Source organism: Sinohyriopsis cumingii, chromosome 10 (genome assembly GCF_028554795.1).
Source record: "Sinohyriopsis cumingii isolate HCF-2022 chromosome 10, ASM2855479v2, whole genome shotgun sequence".
NCBI classification, from domain to species: domain Eukaryota; kingdom Metazoa; phylum Mollusca; class Bivalvia; order Unionida; family Unionidae; genus Sinohyriopsis; species Sinohyriopsis cumingii.
In genome coordinates this window covers 42,426,791-42,444,552 of record NC_142970.1, presented here as the reverse complement: position 1 = coordinate 42,444,552, position 17,762 = coordinate 42,426,791, and the positions used below count along the sequence as shown (strand labels likewise).

Genomic DNA, 17,762 nt, shown 5'->3' with positions numbered 1-17,762 from the left:
GTGTGATTCATAGAGGATGGGAGGCAGTCTAGAGTACATTTCTACTTTAAAATACTTAAAATGCTTTGAATTGTCCACAGTCTATATTTATTATCACCATGGAAACAAAGTGTAGCATACAGAAGCATTATATTGAGAGTATTCTAACACCGCCTAATAATATAAAAACTGAGAGTATGATTACAGAGTACCCTTGAGTAGGAGTCTTTATATAAGCGATGGACAGAGTTGGATATTTCACCTCTAGACATCTGTTGTTTGGAAAAATTTCTACATTTTCCATAATTGTGTTAGAATCGTGAAACTCTAGCAGGGGTCAAGCTAGACTTGAATTTTAGGGAGACGTGACCTTTAGGACAGAACGTAGATGAACAGGGATAAATCAAAGAAAAGCAAGTGTATATAGAATACAAATAGCAAGAATAGAAATTGTATGGCTATTAACAGTCCTTTAAAGTGCACTTGATACCAGCAAGGATCGTGTGTCAAGAGATTAAGATAAATGCAATTAACTGACAAAGAACAGTGTAAAGCTTGTTTCTAACTATCCTAAACACTTTCGACTCTAGAGGAAAATATAAAACACAGACTTATGTCTTGTAAAGAAAATATGAAAAACGTTAAGGTTACAAATGTTTACGTGACTATTTTACAGGAATAAAAGCTTGAAAGTTTCGTATGTTTCAACTAGCTGGCTTCAACTTGATGTTGATGATGAAACAGTCTTTATATTGACCCAGAAGCAGAAAAGCCATATTGCCATGCTTTTGATGTGCAGAAGGGCTGTTCCAGTGCAATATACTTGGTACCCAGGGAAGGCAATTTTAATATGGGATAGTCACCCATTGATGCAATTTGGAACTTTGTATCATTTTCAGATGAATTTTCTGGGTAACCAGAGTGCCCTGTCATATATATTGTATTAAAGTGCTTTCCCTGGGTACCATGTATGTTTAAATGGAACAGCCCTAATCGAAAATTATATCCCATATATTTAATTGAGTAATAATTGTAGGCTATTGTGTGACTAATGAGCAAATTGAAAGAATTACTTAAATAAAAATGTACCAGCTACACAAATATGATTTTATTTGTGCGTGGCTCCTTTTTCTAGTCCTCTTGGTTTACACCACTTGGTTTCAATGTTCTAAGGCAACAAATCCAGTAAGATTTCAGTTTTCTCTCTGGTTTGACAATTCTGTTGGGGCTGTGAGCAACTGCAATAAGTGTTACATCATTGAATGTGAGCCTACATGAATAGAAGTGTTCTGCAACTACATTTCTGTACAGCTTTTCATCATCCAATCAGATTTGTCAAGGTTGATTTTAATTGTGTGTAACTGTTCAGTTTCTCCAAGATACTAAAGGCAACAGATCTTACATGCAATGAGATACATTACATTCTCTGTTTCGCACGTTCTGTCTGGAGTATGTATGTTCAGTTTTTTGCTTGTCGCTGTACTAGACAATGTGCTGATACCTATCATATGTTGACATGTTTGGCATCTTTTATCGCCACAGGGACCATATTTACTAGGTTGGTCTTGGCTAGTGTTTGGCATTTGTTTTTCCCTTACAAGGATGTCTTTGAGGTTTGGTTAGTCTTTGTTAGGCAACAACTGATTTGTTCAGGAGGATTAATTTTAATGTGGCATACAAGTCCACAATGGGTCAGCGTTTCTGAATGAGTTTACCTACATTGGGGTTCTCTGGATGTTAGAGTAGAATAAATGGTATCTGATCAATCTTTTCCTTTTCTCTGTATTTTAGTGAGTCATTACAGTTCATTAGTCTAGCTCTTTGGGTTGCCTTCACTATGTAGTCATTTTTGGAGCCTCGGTTAATCAAATGTTCAGATAACTCTTCAGATCTTTTTTTTTGATAGTTTGATCATCGCATTCTGCATAACTGCAGTGCCTGGCTATATGGGATGTTCTGAATCCAGTGTATTGGGTGACATCTGGTTGGGAGAAGATACTGGTGTTTTTGTGTCAGTTGGTTTTTAGTAGAAGACTATATGGAGTTTGCTTTCTACCAGTCTGGTTGTTGTGTCCAGAAAAAGTGGTTTGAGTTGGTGACTTAAGCCATAAATTTTACTGACTGATGGAATGGTGTCAAAGTTGGAGACTTCTGCCATGAACTTTGTTGAAGTTGAAAGGCAATTAAAATCCAGCCTTCAATAAAATTTGCAGCATATGTCTCCAATTCAATCAGAGTGGTACTGCCCAGACACAGCGGTGTTCAGCTTCATTTCTTCCTCACAGGTTCACTTAAATTTTCGGGGTCCCGAGTGGCCGAGTGGTCTAAAGCGCTCTTTGTTACGGATCACTGCCATCTCACCTCTGTCTGCGGCAGTTCAAGTCTAAGATTCAGCCAATGTGGGTATGTGAGAAAGCTTGCAAGTAGCTTCTCGTGGGTCAGTGGTTCTTTCCGGGATTTTCCAGGATTCTTCCTCCACCATTAATACTGGCCGCCATATATAGCCTATCGTTTGCTGAAAAATGGCGTTAAACCCCACAACAACAACAACATTTAAATTTTCAAGCTGATTTCATGAAGAAAAAAATGCACATGTGGCAGTTAAAATCTTCAGGCCACCAATTCTATTCTTAAAACACATTATTGTTAAGGTTTTGAAACACACATTTTTAAGTTTTTTTCATTACATGATAACTTACTGAAATTGGACAGTGATAGTTGCTATAACCAGAGACATATATATATCACATCTTTGCTATAACTTACTCCAGGAAAGGGATATTGGGCAATCAGCAATCAAAACTTCTGCCTGTGAATGTACAAGAGTGTGTTTGTTAGCCTGCACATTTTGCCTTGCCTACAACACAATACCTAAAATTAGTGGCTAAGTTGAGGTAGAATCTCAAAACAAATGGTCGCTCAATGCACATCTAAAAAATAATGGAAAAGCCATATTCGGTTTCCAAACAAAAAGGCGAAGTTTTTATTCTTTTTAGAAAACTTAGTCACCCATTTCGCCTGGTGGCGTGAACCAGTGAAGATTTTTTGTGGTCATTTTGCGTATAGGCATTATGTTGAAAAATAATATTTCCTTCACAAGTTATAAAACTATTTATAAACGTTTCTTAAGTATAATATTGTTTTTAATTTTAATGGATCTTGTTTTGTGTAAATGTATCATTATATAAAACGTCTGTTTTGAGTTAAATTTCTCTTTATACATGTGATTAATAAATGCACGTTTAGTTCCTCGCTAAATTGCATCTTATATTGTCATTATTATTTACTTAAATAGATGTGAATAATTTAGTTTTTTTTGTTTTGTAATGTTTTTACAAGTCAACACATTTCATAAAATGTCTGCATGGTTGTGTGCACATATTTATTTAATTGTATCATTTAATCCATATTTTAGGAACATTTGGAAGTGCAAGCACTAGTAGTGTCATGGAAGAACAGTCTGTAAGTAAATTATGAAGTATGATCTAAATGTTTTTACAGTAGTTTAAAGGAAATCCTTATCATGATAAGTGAAGTTAGATTCCAGTTATTTGTTTATAGAAACGAATATGTGAAAATTATATTTGTATGAACATTGTAGTCCTATTTTATACCATGAGAGTCATTATTCATTAGACACAAACTCTGAACATAGCAATCTTATTTCGTACCCCAAAATCAGTATTCATTAGATATAACCTCTGTACATAGCAGTCCTATTTTGTAAACAAGAGTATCAGTATTTATTAAAGAAAATAGCAATCCTTTTTCTACCAAACATATAGCATTATATATTAGACAGGATGAAAATAGTAATGCAGAATTGAAATAATTTGGAAAGAGGTTTTAATGACACTTGTAGCCACTGCATACTCTGAATGAAACAAGGCATATTAATACCTGGCAGCTAATGTTAGAATGCAATATATTGTGCGTTCTTTGAATTTAATTTTATCCACTTCATAGCTGGCAGCAGTGGCTTGATTTCTGTTCTTCATGAATTCGTCTCTTCATGATCCATTACAACAGTGTTTTATCTGAATAGTATTTTATTCATCAGATTTGTAAGCAGCTTTGCGTTATAATATCAGGGGATTCAGTATAGTTGCAAGCAATATACAGGTAGAGTGGCTAGATTAATATATTGTACTTAAGATCGTAATAATGTGAACTAATTACTAGCAATTTTTTTTAAGTCTTTTCACTTTTCGTATAATTATACAATATCATATGAATTGTAATGTTCTAGGAAATCAGATAACTGAAAAGCTACACGGAGGATATTAATAATAATCATAATAATAATAATGTTATCTTATAATGTATAACGTAGCTAAATGACTGTCACATAGATATTGAATAGATATCGTGGAACTAATGTTTACATAACAACTGTAATATTTATGCTAATACACCTATATAATATTGATCATTTTACCGATCTTTCATAACACCCATTGACCTCAGGAATGGCATTGTCAGCTAAGACATAGAAATGTATTAGTCCATGGCATCTAAATTTGTGTCAGAGTCATTTGGTGTCAAAGTCATATAAACATAGTTCAAAGTCACTGAGTGTCAAAGTCACAACACATTTCAAAGTCACTTAGAATCCAATGCATCTATTTATACGTATAAGACTTTTAATTTCCATACCATCACAATATATTTTAAAGTCAACTGGAGTCCAAAAAATACAAATATACTTCAGTTAATTCGAGTCCAAGACATTCAAATATATACTTCAAAGTCAGTTAGAGTCCAAGACATTCAAATATACCTCAACGTCAGTTAGAGTCCAAGACTTTCAAATATACTTCAAAGTCAGTTAGAGGCTAATGCTTTCAAATATACTTCCAAGTAAGTTAGAGTCCAAGACATAAAATGTAATTCAGAGTCAATTCGCGTCCAAGACATTCAGATATACTTTAAAGTCAACTAGAGTCCAATACATCAAGGTATACTTCAATGTCAGTTGGACTCCAAGACATCAAGGTATGCTTCAGAGTCAGTTAGCTTCCAGTATATCAATATATACTTCAAGGTCAGTTGGAGTTCGAGGTATCCACATATATTTCAAACTCATTTATCGTCCAGGGCGTCCATATGTATTTCAAAGTCATTTAGAGTCCAAGACATTGAAATATACTTCAGAGTCAATTCGAGTCCAATACATTCAGATATACTCCAAGACATCCAGGTATACTTCAATGTCAGTTAGCTTCCAATATATCCATATATACTTCAAGGTCAGTTGGGGTTCAAGGCATCCAAATATACTTCAAACTCATGTATTGTCTTTTACTTTTAAGTCATATAGAGTCCTATATAATCAAATAAATTCAAACGTTCTTCAAAGTCCATGATATTATTCAAACAATTTCATAAATATCATTTTAAATAACATAGCTAAGATTTGCTTAATACAGTATTTTATGAATTCACTGCAGTATTATAAAGATTATGGCTTTAAATTATATGGAGAAAAATTATGAAATATCAGAGTGCTCCAAAGCAGTCAGGTTTGCATAGTTTTGCCAGTCATTTCTCCAGTAATACATGTTACAATTTAGTGTAACTAGTATTTAGACTGACAGAAAACCTAGTATATGTAACAGGCAAGTTTTGCCCAAGTATTGTCCTCATGGGGTGATTGCCATAACCACCTACGTCAAGAAGAGCAACGGATCATCCTCCAATTAATGACATGGTATTGTTAGTTTTTCACAGCATGTGAAATATGTATTGTCATGAAAGTGTACTGACATGGTATTATAAGTTACTCACAGAAAATAATGTAGGTTTTTTACTTATAGTGTTGCTATATATATATATATATATATATATATATATATATATATATATATATATATATAACATTTGGTCAATGACTAAAGATTGTAAACAATATAATGGGCTGTAAATAGTTTGTTTACATTGGTTTGAGTTCTAGAAAATGAACCTCTGTACAGTTTAAAGTACCTTTTGATTGGATGGTTGAAGTGTTTCAACATATGTCAAGAGGGAATGTAATGTGACATGTGTCATGGGTTGAGGTATGGCGACACATGTATTGCAACAGTCATAACAGATTCGTAGAGATATATGTAGAGAGGAGGACATACACAGTTCTTCATATTCCTTTAATGTTTTAATTTTAAAATCGGTCTGTTAGTTGTGTTCAGATATAATCCGATAGGATTTATTCCATTATGTATTGAACATTCTTCGCTGGAATTACAACTTGATCATTGACTTTAGGCTAAATTATTACTTAGGGAGTACTGTGAATTCATTCAAATACATTTTGGGCAATGCCATTGGGACATATCAATATTGTTAGCACTTCAGCACATTCAAGGGTATTGATACATTTGACATTAAATACCTAGAATTCATTTAGTGCTCTTTTTGACATGCAGTTAGTTTGGATTGTATTGATACTAATGAAAGTTCCTCTTAAATGTTCAATGTAAAATCGAGAGAGTTAGGTCATTTCATATGTTTTACAAACTTGACAATTTCGCTTGTTTCTTTTACTTGGCATAGAGTTGCAACAGTTGGTTGACATGGTATTATGAGTTGCACCATATGTTCTAATCTACCATTTAGAGAACCGCAAAATAGGTATAAAATCATCTAGAAACACCGGCTCATCGTGGAATTGTATGATACACTAAAGTTAAGCATTGTCATATGTTACAATTCTAGAACTTAACATATGTAACAATAAGCCAGCAATTTAATTACAATTTAACTAACAATTTTTCCCTTGATATGATACAGGTGGTAGAGTGGTCTAAATCACTTGCCTTTAATGATCACTGCCATATCATCCCTGTTTACATGGGATCAAGACTCGTGCGTCACCAGTTTGCGTTTGTGAGAAATCTGCCAGTAACGTTTTTTTGTGGTCAGTGGTTCCTTTCGCAGGATTGGCTGTTCATCTTGTCATAAGAAACATTAAATACACTGCCCAGGGCTACAAAATGTTCTGAATAGTCATCAGTGTCCTGGTATAACAATATTCTTGAATGGACTGATATTGACATTGTTGTAATCCAGAATGTCTTTAAATGATCCGAAGTAATTTAATAATCAGAACGTTAATGAGCGTTTCTTTAATTTCATTAATCCATCTTGATTTTTTTCTGATTCAGTACAGCTGTAAACTTTATTGATTCCCACATATTGATTTAATACATCAATGAAATTATTTGATCATTGTCCAACTATATATATATATATATATATATATATATATATATATATATATATATATTCACTTGACCAGTGTTGCAATAGAATATCCAGGAAACTCAATGTTCCTAATGGAAAATTCCACCAACTTGTAAACAATGCTACATCAGCTCCATTCGCAAATATCTTTCAGTTGATGCCATTTAAACACTTGTGTGTTAATTAGTACTTTCAAGCCTGGACTTTTGTAACTCAATTTTGTCTGGTTCATCTCAAAATCTACTCCAAAAACTCCCCGCTGCTATGTACCCTACACTGGCTATCCATTCGATAAAGAATACAACACATAATTTGTTCTCTGTGCTACGTTTCGACTCTAGTCCAACATGCATATCCGACCTCACCGATGTGTATAGCCAGCAATATACTTACGCTCCTTTTCTAACAATCGTTTACTCGTTATTCCCATTAGGAAAACAAAGTCATATGGACCCATCAACGTGGAATGAATTGCCCACTGAACTTAGAGACAAAGACGCAGTGATCACATTCAAAAGGGCTCCAAAAACTCACTTATTTCGACTGCAAGAACAAACTTAAAGACCTTATAATGTTTCCCACCTTAAATATTTTCAGCATGTTTCTTTCTTTGATTTCTAATTTCGTTTTGCTTGTGTTTGTAATCGTATCATTATACATATTTTTTATATTATATGTTTTGTCTAATGTTGTAAATCGCTTAGAACTTCTAAAGATTAGGTTCTATACAAAATCCTCATTATTATTATTATTATTATTATTATACGTTGAACTCAATTATAGTAAAAATCTTGCTTGCTCCTTGCACATATTCAGGTGGGTAAAAACTATTTTGTACAGCTTATGATCATGCCAAAAGTCTGGCACACATACTGAATTCAATTAACAAAGCATAAGACAACATACTGGCATGGGATGTTTAGTTACTCATAGCAAGGGAAATATGTTTTGTCATAATCGGCAGAAACGGGATTATGAATTACGTTGTTTTAGTAGACAGAATATATGAAGGAAAATGACTTAGAATTGCAAAAGACAATAAATGTGCATAAATGTTATTCAGAAGTAACACATGTAGTTTATCATCATACTGTAGGACTCTTACAGACTGGAATGTATGTTATAGTCAATGCAGTATACTTTCCCAGTGGAAAAGACATAAAAAGAACTATATCACAGTCTGTAAAACGAAACGTTATACTGACCATGACTGGACTATATACATAGAACTTCTCGGATCTTGACAGAAAACCTAGTATTTTGAATAGCACAATTGCACTGAAAATAAAAATTGGCAATGAGGATGATTGGAAAATGTTTGAGTTATAAAACAAATTTCACACATACAATTGTATTGATACAAAGGTTCTGAATCACACAAAATGCAATACAATACCTATAGAAAGTGCCACCTTTATAAAATGAAAATCTGATTACAAGGGAAAATGTTCAAGGTTTCATTTTTTACATGAAGCAATATATATGTTCTGCATATAAAGACAACCTGGCCATAATGACAGCATGTTGTAGTCACGTGCTTATAGAAAACTTTTTGGGAATCATTCTGTATTGTGCGGTGTATGAGAATAATTGAAAACATGTCTCCCTCCTTTAAAAGTTTATGTTTGTGTTGCTTTCTGTCATATTGGGGTGGGGTTCTCCCAATATAATTTAATTAAATTAAATTGAAAGTTCCACCCTGGCTCGTTAGGTTAGAAAGTTAAATTAGTGATGATGTAGATTTACAGCTCTGAGCCCCTAGTCAGCAATGCCGACGGTTAAATTATAGAGAACACGAAGATGAAATTCAGTCAATAACAATTTAATAAATGTGATAATTTAAAACGATAACTTCCAATCACTCGTCTTTCCCTCGACCAAGTGACAGCCTAATTCATCCCGTGATTTACAGTGTGAGTTCGATTCCCCCCGTCCTTGCATCTACTCATCTATTTCTTCCCGCTGATTCCTTCCTTCTTTCCGCCCCTCTAACTCCTCCTTTGTCTCCATTTCCCTCTCTACTATCTCCTCCAGCTTCGCTCCAGACTTCAACTTCTCCTTTCTTTTCCTTTCCCCCTTTATTATCTCCTCCTCCAATTCCACTCCCAGACTTCAACTCCACCCTCTTCTCCTTCCCTCCTTTCCTCCGTCTATCTATCCGAGACAACGGGACCAAACTTTAACTGGTTTGTCCCTCAAAGCTTCCTGTGAAAAAACACAAGGCGTTAACAAATGTTTTATCGAACCTCACCTCATACTATAACGACAATTAACCATCAGATAGCTGTTTCGGCCACGCATGCATACACATCGAAATTCCCATACACTTCTTGCAGGGTAAACAATGGCGTAATAACACAGTATCAGCGAATTGTTATACAGACATCAATACATTGCGTCACGTCAGTACATACACATATATATTTAATCTCATCGTACTACAATCTGACAAAATCAGACGCATGTCTGTACATTACAAATATTCAACAATGGCAAAATCTATAATCATATGAACATATGTGTTAGTCTACTATAAAATACTCACATAGTAAATTACAATATTAACTCTTACGATGGCTGGCAAGCTATATAATTCTTTACAAATATCCACTCATTTCTTCAAAATATGCAAACATATTAGGTGGCGCTGTGCCCCTGTCCAATCGTCTTAGCGGCCAGTTCAACCTGTCTGTCTGTTTGCAGGGGAAAGAAGTTAGGACACTCCCACTTCTTCATGCAATTTCTTTTGATCTTGGAACATTTCAACACCTAGGTGATAACTGGCTATCGGGCGCCTCGGAACTCCGATGTCCGGTTTTTCGATTCTAGCCACAACAGTCTCACGTAACGGATTAGTGCTAGCCTTCGGCAATGTTCGACATCAAACAATGACCCGTCAAAATTACCTTGATTATACATGTTTCAAACTGGGCTACTCTGGGTCGGGGTAAACATGACATCCCCCCACACTTGAGAATAAAATCGGGATTTTATTCCCTCAAAATTACTTCAAATGCAATGGCATTAATACACGAAATAAAGAACATCATCGCGACACTACACACTGAGTGCGAACATCAATATATATATATATATATATATATATATATATATATATATATATATATATATATATATATATATATACAGCGATCTATGCCATTCCAGCGCTCCTGCTCATGAAAGCGGCGCCTATTTTCTCAGTTCCTTTCACGTATCTGATCTGCATCTGGTATTGTTGTAAGAACAGCGACCATCGCATCAATCGTCCATTCGACAATTTCGCCTGCGCGAGACACGCAAGTGGTTGGTGGTCGGTTTCCAAGATGAACTTCCGCCCGTATAAGTACCGCTCGAACCGTGATATACCGAACACGATTCCGAGGCATTCTCTCTCCGATACGGAGTAGTTCTTCTCGGCAGCTGACAACTTCCGACTGCCGTACGCGACATATAACGATTCCCGTGCGACGACGCGGGTTTTATCGGTCCGATTAAATCCATCACGACGCATCGAAATGGTTCATCGATAACGGATTTACTCCCCAAGGGGACGGGTCGATGAGCCGTTTCCGGTGCCATTCTCTGGCACTTATCACAGGAGAGACAGAACCGCTTAACGTCTCCCTGGGCCCCTGGCCAGTAGAATTCTCTGACAAGACGGTCAAGCGTCTTTGGCAATGTTCGACATCAAACAATGACCCGTCAGAATTACCTTGATTATACATGTTTCAAACTGGGCTACTCTGGGTCGGGGTAAACATGACAGTTTGACTGAAAGTAAATGTTCCTGTTTTGAAAGTGATTTAAAGCTCTTACTTTCATTTTCCATATGCAAAAAGAATATCCATGATGCACAATGTTTTGTTAAAATTATTTCCGTTTTCATAATCTTGTCTCAATGTATTTATTTTCTTTCAGATTAATGCAAAAGCAAAACACAATGAGCTGTGTGTTAAATTAGATGGACTTATAACAAGAGACTCATTGCGGAGCATAAAACGAATGGCAAGAACATATCTTGATCCAAAGCCTCTGGAAAAAGTTGAAAATATGGATGACTTGTTGTCTGTTCTTGAAGAAAAAGGGAAAATCGGTGTGGGACACTATGATATCTTAAAAAAGATAATGTCAGGGGCTAATGTAAGAATTGGGATGGATGAAATCGACAAGACAGCCAGAGATATCAGAGACATCATGGAATGCAGCATTCCTAAACAAAAGTAAAGTGAAATACCATCTATGGATGCTCACACATGAAAACATGGCAGAATACATCCTAGTCCATTTTAGTCCTGGTAATGTATTTTATTGTATAACGTACACATTCCTGGATGTGGAATATTGACATTTTGCACTAATGTAACTGGTCTTACAATGGTATTGAATGACTTCATGCCATCATGTTATACATATACATATATTTTCCATGATAAGATCAGTGGATCAGTCTAAGTAATGTTATCACATTAGAGCAGGTGGGATTAATATCAAATCTATTTCATAAATATATGGCTTATGTAGGTAGGGCATTCAAACACTAACTTGATTTCAGTACTATTGCTAAATGACTAACTAATTTATCAGCTATGTAGGGCTTCTCGTAAAGTTGATTCAATTTTAGTACCATTGACCACTGACAATGTATCAGCTACTGTAGTCACCAAATACCATGTAATGGAATAAACAACTTTTGAACCTATGTTTAATATCAGTAATACCATACCTGTTGATATTATTGGGTGGAAGATTGTATGATGATAATTCGTTCTTCTTTTAGGATGAATCGGAAGATTTCTGAATCTTGGATCAGCAATGGGACACCCCACACACTTATGTATTAATGACAAAAGTCAACAAATTTATTAAAGATAATAGTAGAACAATAAAATACTTTTAATTTGAAGGGAATGTTGCTTAAGCAATTGCATGAAGAGAGAATGTGATTAAGTTGCAATATGTACTGACATTTTAAAAAGATTTTGAGCCAAATCTTTGTTTATGTTGAACGAAGAATGGTTTGTTTAGATCTCAGTGTTAGGGGTAATTCCTAAGATATTTATAAATGCATTAATATTTTTTTTTTGGAGGGTAATAAAACACTTCAATATTTTCATGTTTGTGCCTTGGTACAAGCACAACAACAATCCTGTTAGCATCTTTGTGAATTTACTTATGTTATAATGAAAATATTGTGATTTCTTTAGAATTTAATTTTGCCCAATTCCCAAAAGCAGATGGTAATACCCTGAGGTTTTCCCTGCATGCATACATGTGTCCATGATTCATCTAGAAAACTCTCTGAGTGCAGTTGTATGAAATGTACATGTATGGTGACCAAAGTATTGTTTTGTTCATACAGCTTTACATATGTGAAACAGATGTGTACCATTCATCATTGTTTCATTGTTTACTTGTATATAATTACACGAGAACCCTTATTGAATTTACCAGATACAAATGTATGACATAATTGGTAAGTCTGTACAATCTCACCAAAATGTTGATAATATTTGTATGTGATCGTGCCAAAATTTTCAATGAACTCTCACAAATATTTTGATCAAGACATTGAATGAAATATCAATGAATTGTCAGTCATACTTTCAATAGGACCATAGGTTTTCAGGAGTATGTCAGCCTCTTAAAGTATCCCTGTACTGTGGTTGCTTTGGACAGCATGTCTTTTATGGCATGCCTCAAGCAGTTTTGCCTTGGACTGCATGTAAGTATAATGCACTATATACCAATAAACACACTGTGTTGTTTTATTTGCTTTAATATTTTTTTGAGAAACAATAACTTTTCTAGATACAATCTAGACAAAAGATGAAACCCAGACTTCCATAAAAAAATACACACACATAAACATAATACACCATACATTAATATACATGTAAGCATAAATACACCATATACCAATAAACACATGTTGTTGTATTGACTTGAATATCTTTATGAGATACAATATCTATTTCTAGATGTCATCTGGACAAAGGGGAAACACCCAGATTTCCATCACAACAAGGAGAATATTGTACAACTCATGGAAAAGTTGAACATTTTGGCCAGGCCAAGGTTTAACACTCGAGATGCAGAAGAAGTCAAGGTCAGTTAATATAAACAAGTATATTTTGTGAACTCTTTTTCACCAGTGGCTAATTAAAGTTATAAAGGAAGCAGTGTTCTTGGAAAGGACTCTGTTGGGACTTAATAAAGTCATAGATGGAGCCTTGGAAAGGACTCCATAGGGGAATTTTTAACATTATTGGAAAGGCTCTATCGTGTATATCCTGTTTACCTGCAAGGCTAAGGTTTAACTCATTAACATACATAATACACACCGTCATGTACACAATTAACACTCACCACATTGCATGCAAATAACACATACCTTCATGTACACAGATGATGCACACCAAATTTCTTGAAAATAATACACACCTTCATGTACACAAGTTATACACACCACATTGCATACATAAAATACACACCTTCATGTACACAGATGATACATACCTTCATGAATGTACATTATATACACCCTCATGCATACAGGAAATGCACACCTTCATGCATACAAATAACATATCAACAGGCATATAATATTACACACCTTCTTTCATACAACTAATACACACCAGCATTTATAAAAATAATACACACCTTCATGGAAAGAAATATAACACACCTTGATGCATACAAAATTACACACATTCATGCAAAAAATGTAGCACACCTTCATGCACACAAATAATAAACACTTTCATTGCATGTAAATAATAACCATTCTTACATAAATGTAATAAACACATTCATGCACACGAATAATACACACCTTCATTTCGTACAAATAATGTATACTTTCATACATATAAAATAACACACTTTCATTCATACAAATATTACATACCTTAATTCATACAAATTATACACACCTTCATTTATGCAATAAATACATACCTTCATGCATACAAATAATACACATTATCATTCATACAAATAATATTCACTTTCAAGTTTACCAATAACACACCTTCATCTATACAAAAAATACTCACCTTCTTGCATGCAAATAATACATACCTGCATGCATACAAATAATAAGCACCTTCATCCATACAAATAATACAAACTTTCATTCATAGAAATAACACAACTTGATGCACACAAATAATACAAACATTCATGCATACAAATAATACATACCGTCATGCATACAAATAATACATACCTTCATTCATAGAAATAATACATAACTTTATGCACACAAAAAATACAAACCTTCATGCATACAAATAATACATACCTGCATGCAAAAAAAACAACACACCTTCACTCATACAAGTAATACACACCTTCGTTGATAGAAATAATACACCACTTTATGCACACAAATAGTACACACCTTCATTCATACAAACAATACACACCTTCATTCGTAGAAATACAGAACTTTATGCACACAAATAATACACATCTTCATACATCCAAATGATACACACCATCTTGCATGCAAATAATAGACACCTTCATGTATACAAATAATACACACCTTCATGCATACAAATACGACACACCTTCATGCATACAAATAATACAAGCCTTCAAGCATACAAATACCACACACGTTCATTCATACAAATAATATACACGTTCATGCATACAAATAATACACACATTCATGCATATACATAATACACACCTTCATGCATACACACAATACCTTCATGCATACAAAAAATACAGACACTCATTCATAAAAATAACACACCTTCATGCATACAAACAATACACACCATCATGCGTACACGTAATACACACCTTCATTCATACAAATAAGACACACCTTCAATCGTACAAATAACACACCTTCATTCATACAAATAATACACACCTTCATGCATATACATAATTTACACCTTCATGCATACAAATAATACACAACTTCATTCATACAAATAATCCGCAACTTCATCCATACAACTAATACACACCTTCATCCATACAAATAATACACACCTTCATACATACAAATAATACACACCATCATTCATACAAATAATACACATCTTCATTCATACAAATAATACACACCTTCGTTCGTACAAATGATACCTTCATTCATAAAAATAATAAACATCTTCATTCGTACAAATGATACCTTCTTGCATAAAAAATAATACAAGCCTTCATTCCTATAAATAATACACACCTTCATGCATACAAATAACGCATCTTCATACATCTAAATAATACACACCTTCATCCATACCAGTAGCATACACTGATGCATACAGAATAACACACCTTCATCCACACATAACATACACGCCTTCATTCATACAAACAATACCAACCTTCATGTATACAAATGTTACACACGATCTTGCATAGATAAAATACCTTCATGCGTATAAATAACACATCTTCATACATCCAAATAATATACGCCTTCATGCATACAAATAATACAAAGCCATTCTGCATACATGTAATACACATCTCCATGCCTGCACATAAAACACACCTTCAAGCGTACAAGCAGCACACAATATTGTATAGAAATAAAACATACCTTCATGCATACAAAATGAAACACATCTTCATGCATGCAAATAACACATACCTTCATTCATACAAATAATATACGCCTTCATTCTTGCAAATAATACAAACCTTCACGCATACAAAACAGTACACACCTTCATGCATACAAATATTACTCACGTTCATGCATGTATAAAATACCTTCATTCCTATAAATAATACACACCTTCTTGCATACAAATGACTCATCTTCATACAAACAAATAATACACCCTTCATGCATATGTATAATACAAACATACATTCATGTAATACACATCTTCATTCGTGCATATAAAACACACCATACATACAAAAAGCACACTTTTGTGCATAGAAATAATGTTCACCTTCCTGCATAAAAATAACACATACCTTCGTTCATACAAATAAAATAAATCTTCATGTATACAAACAATACACACCTTCATGCATACATATAATACACACCTCCATGCATACATATAATACATACCTTCATGCATACATAAAATATTTTCAACCTTATAAATAATACACACCTTCTTCAATACAAATAACACATCTTTATACATGCAAATAAGTCTCACCTTCATGCATAGAAATAATATACACCTTCATTCATACACATAATTCACACTTTAAGAAACATAACTAATATACACCTTCATTCATACACATAACACACACTGTCATGCATCGAAATGATACACACCTTTATTCATGCAAATAACGCACACCTTCTGGCATACAAATAATACACACTTTCCTGTATACAAATAACACGTACTTCCTTCATTCAAGTAATACACCCCTTCATTAATACAAATAATACAAACTTTCATGCATACAAATAACTTAGACTTCATATATCTAAATAATACTCAACCTTCATGCATAGAAAAATTCACACCGTCAAAGTCCTCTATTGCAAGACTGTTTTAGCTAGTGCATGTAAATAATAGATGCCTCCAAAGTCCTGTATTGTAAGGCTAAGTTTAATCTGTGTATACAAATATAGACAACTTATAATTACTTTTAAGGTAATTTTTGCTGAGAACTCTGTATTTAAGTAAGAGTTTCATTAAGTTAAAATAAGAAAAGTTCAAATGTTTTGTCTTTTAGGCGGACGATTATCTCCTTGCTCCATGCATGCTTTGCCAGGTAACACCAAAAGATCTCATCTCCCTTGGACCAAATTCTCAGCAGAGAAATACATCCGTCATTTGCTTATTATTTACGGGGAAGATTTTACCCATGCCTTTCTTCCACAGGCTTCTTGTTGAATGTGTGGCTCAGTGGCCCATTGCCAGGCAGAAGATGTAAAATCGAATCCTCTGTGACTGTTGTCTCTTTGACCTTGACCTTCATCATATATTGACCTTGCTATTCAGGGAACATGGTATAATTTTACAAGTCACAATATTAGCGACCAATGAGAACACCAATCTTATAAACTATGTATTGAGGTTCGGGAATTCCTCACCAGGACTCTGTGGTATCATTGTACGTCTAGGACAGGGTCTGCAATTTGAGTTGTCTATACAGTGTCCTCAGACTTGCAGATACAGTGTAGACTATCAGATCCTTGTTGCCACTATGCAGGAGAATGGTGATGTTCCCTGCCATTTCCATAACACGAGTGATGTGATTATTTCCCATGATGTACTAACGTTCTGGTTTCTGGAAGAGGTGAGTAAGAGTGGATTAGTTCTTTGGATTTTAGCTTGCTGATTTCAAACAGAACATGATGTCTTTTAAATTGAATCTGATGTTGTACCCTGATGATTGATTTGAGGAAACCTCTGAAATTGTAACAATGTTAGTTGTAGGAAATCCGTTATTACATCTGAATTTGTTTTAATGCATGTAGACAAAATATTTCTTACTGTAACACGAACGTTGATTTCACTATAAGTGCACTGACTGATAATTTATACATTTAAAACAAAACATTGAGATACATGTATGAATGA

General features: G+C 34.2%; 3 protein-coding genes and 1 long non-coding RNA gene across 6 annotated transcripts in view; 3 read left to right on the top strand and 1 right to left on the bottom strand.

Annotated features, from left to right (window-relative positions):
* The window catches only part of LOC149789932 (uncharacterized), a 475,016-nt gene that overhangs the window by 80,614 nt on the left and 376,640 nt on the right, over positions 1–17,762 (top strand). The window lies entirely within an intron of this gene.
* The window catches only part of LOC149789934 (uncharacterized), a 593,258-nt gene that overhangs the window by 530,584 nt on the left and 44,912 nt on the right, over positions 1–17,762 (top strand). The gene's annotated exons all lie outside the window — the stretch shown is intronic.
* Positions 1–17,762, bottom strand: part of LOC149789935 (uncharacterized) — a 49,534-nt gene that overhangs the window by 5,630 nt on the left and 26,142 nt on the right. Inside the window, exon 2 of the long non-coding RNA XR_016423771.1 lies at positions 8,424–9,423. This is a non-coding gene — a long non-coding RNA (uncharacterized LOC149789935). The remainder of the gene's footprint in view (positions 1–8,423; positions 9,424–17,762) is intronic.
* LOC149789936 (uncharacterized) overlaps positions 1–17,762 on the top strand; it is a 70,320-nt gene that overhangs the window by 45,806 nt on the left and 6,752 nt on the right. The window contains exons 9-11 of one of the 2 annotated variants that reach the window (XM_089972009.1): positions 3,395–3,441; positions 11,140–13,327; positions 17,061–17,478. In XM_089972009.1, coding sequence (XP_089828135.1) covers positions 3,395–3,441; positions 11,140–11,445 — 353 coding nt within the window. In that variant the 3' untranslated portion in view covers positions 11,446–13,327; positions 17,061–17,478. Of the gene's footprint in view, positions 1–3,394; positions 3,442–11,139; positions 13,328–16,911; positions 16,931–17,060; positions 17,479–17,762 lie in introns of those variants that run through there. The other variant, XM_089972010.1, reaches the window with a different exon arrangement.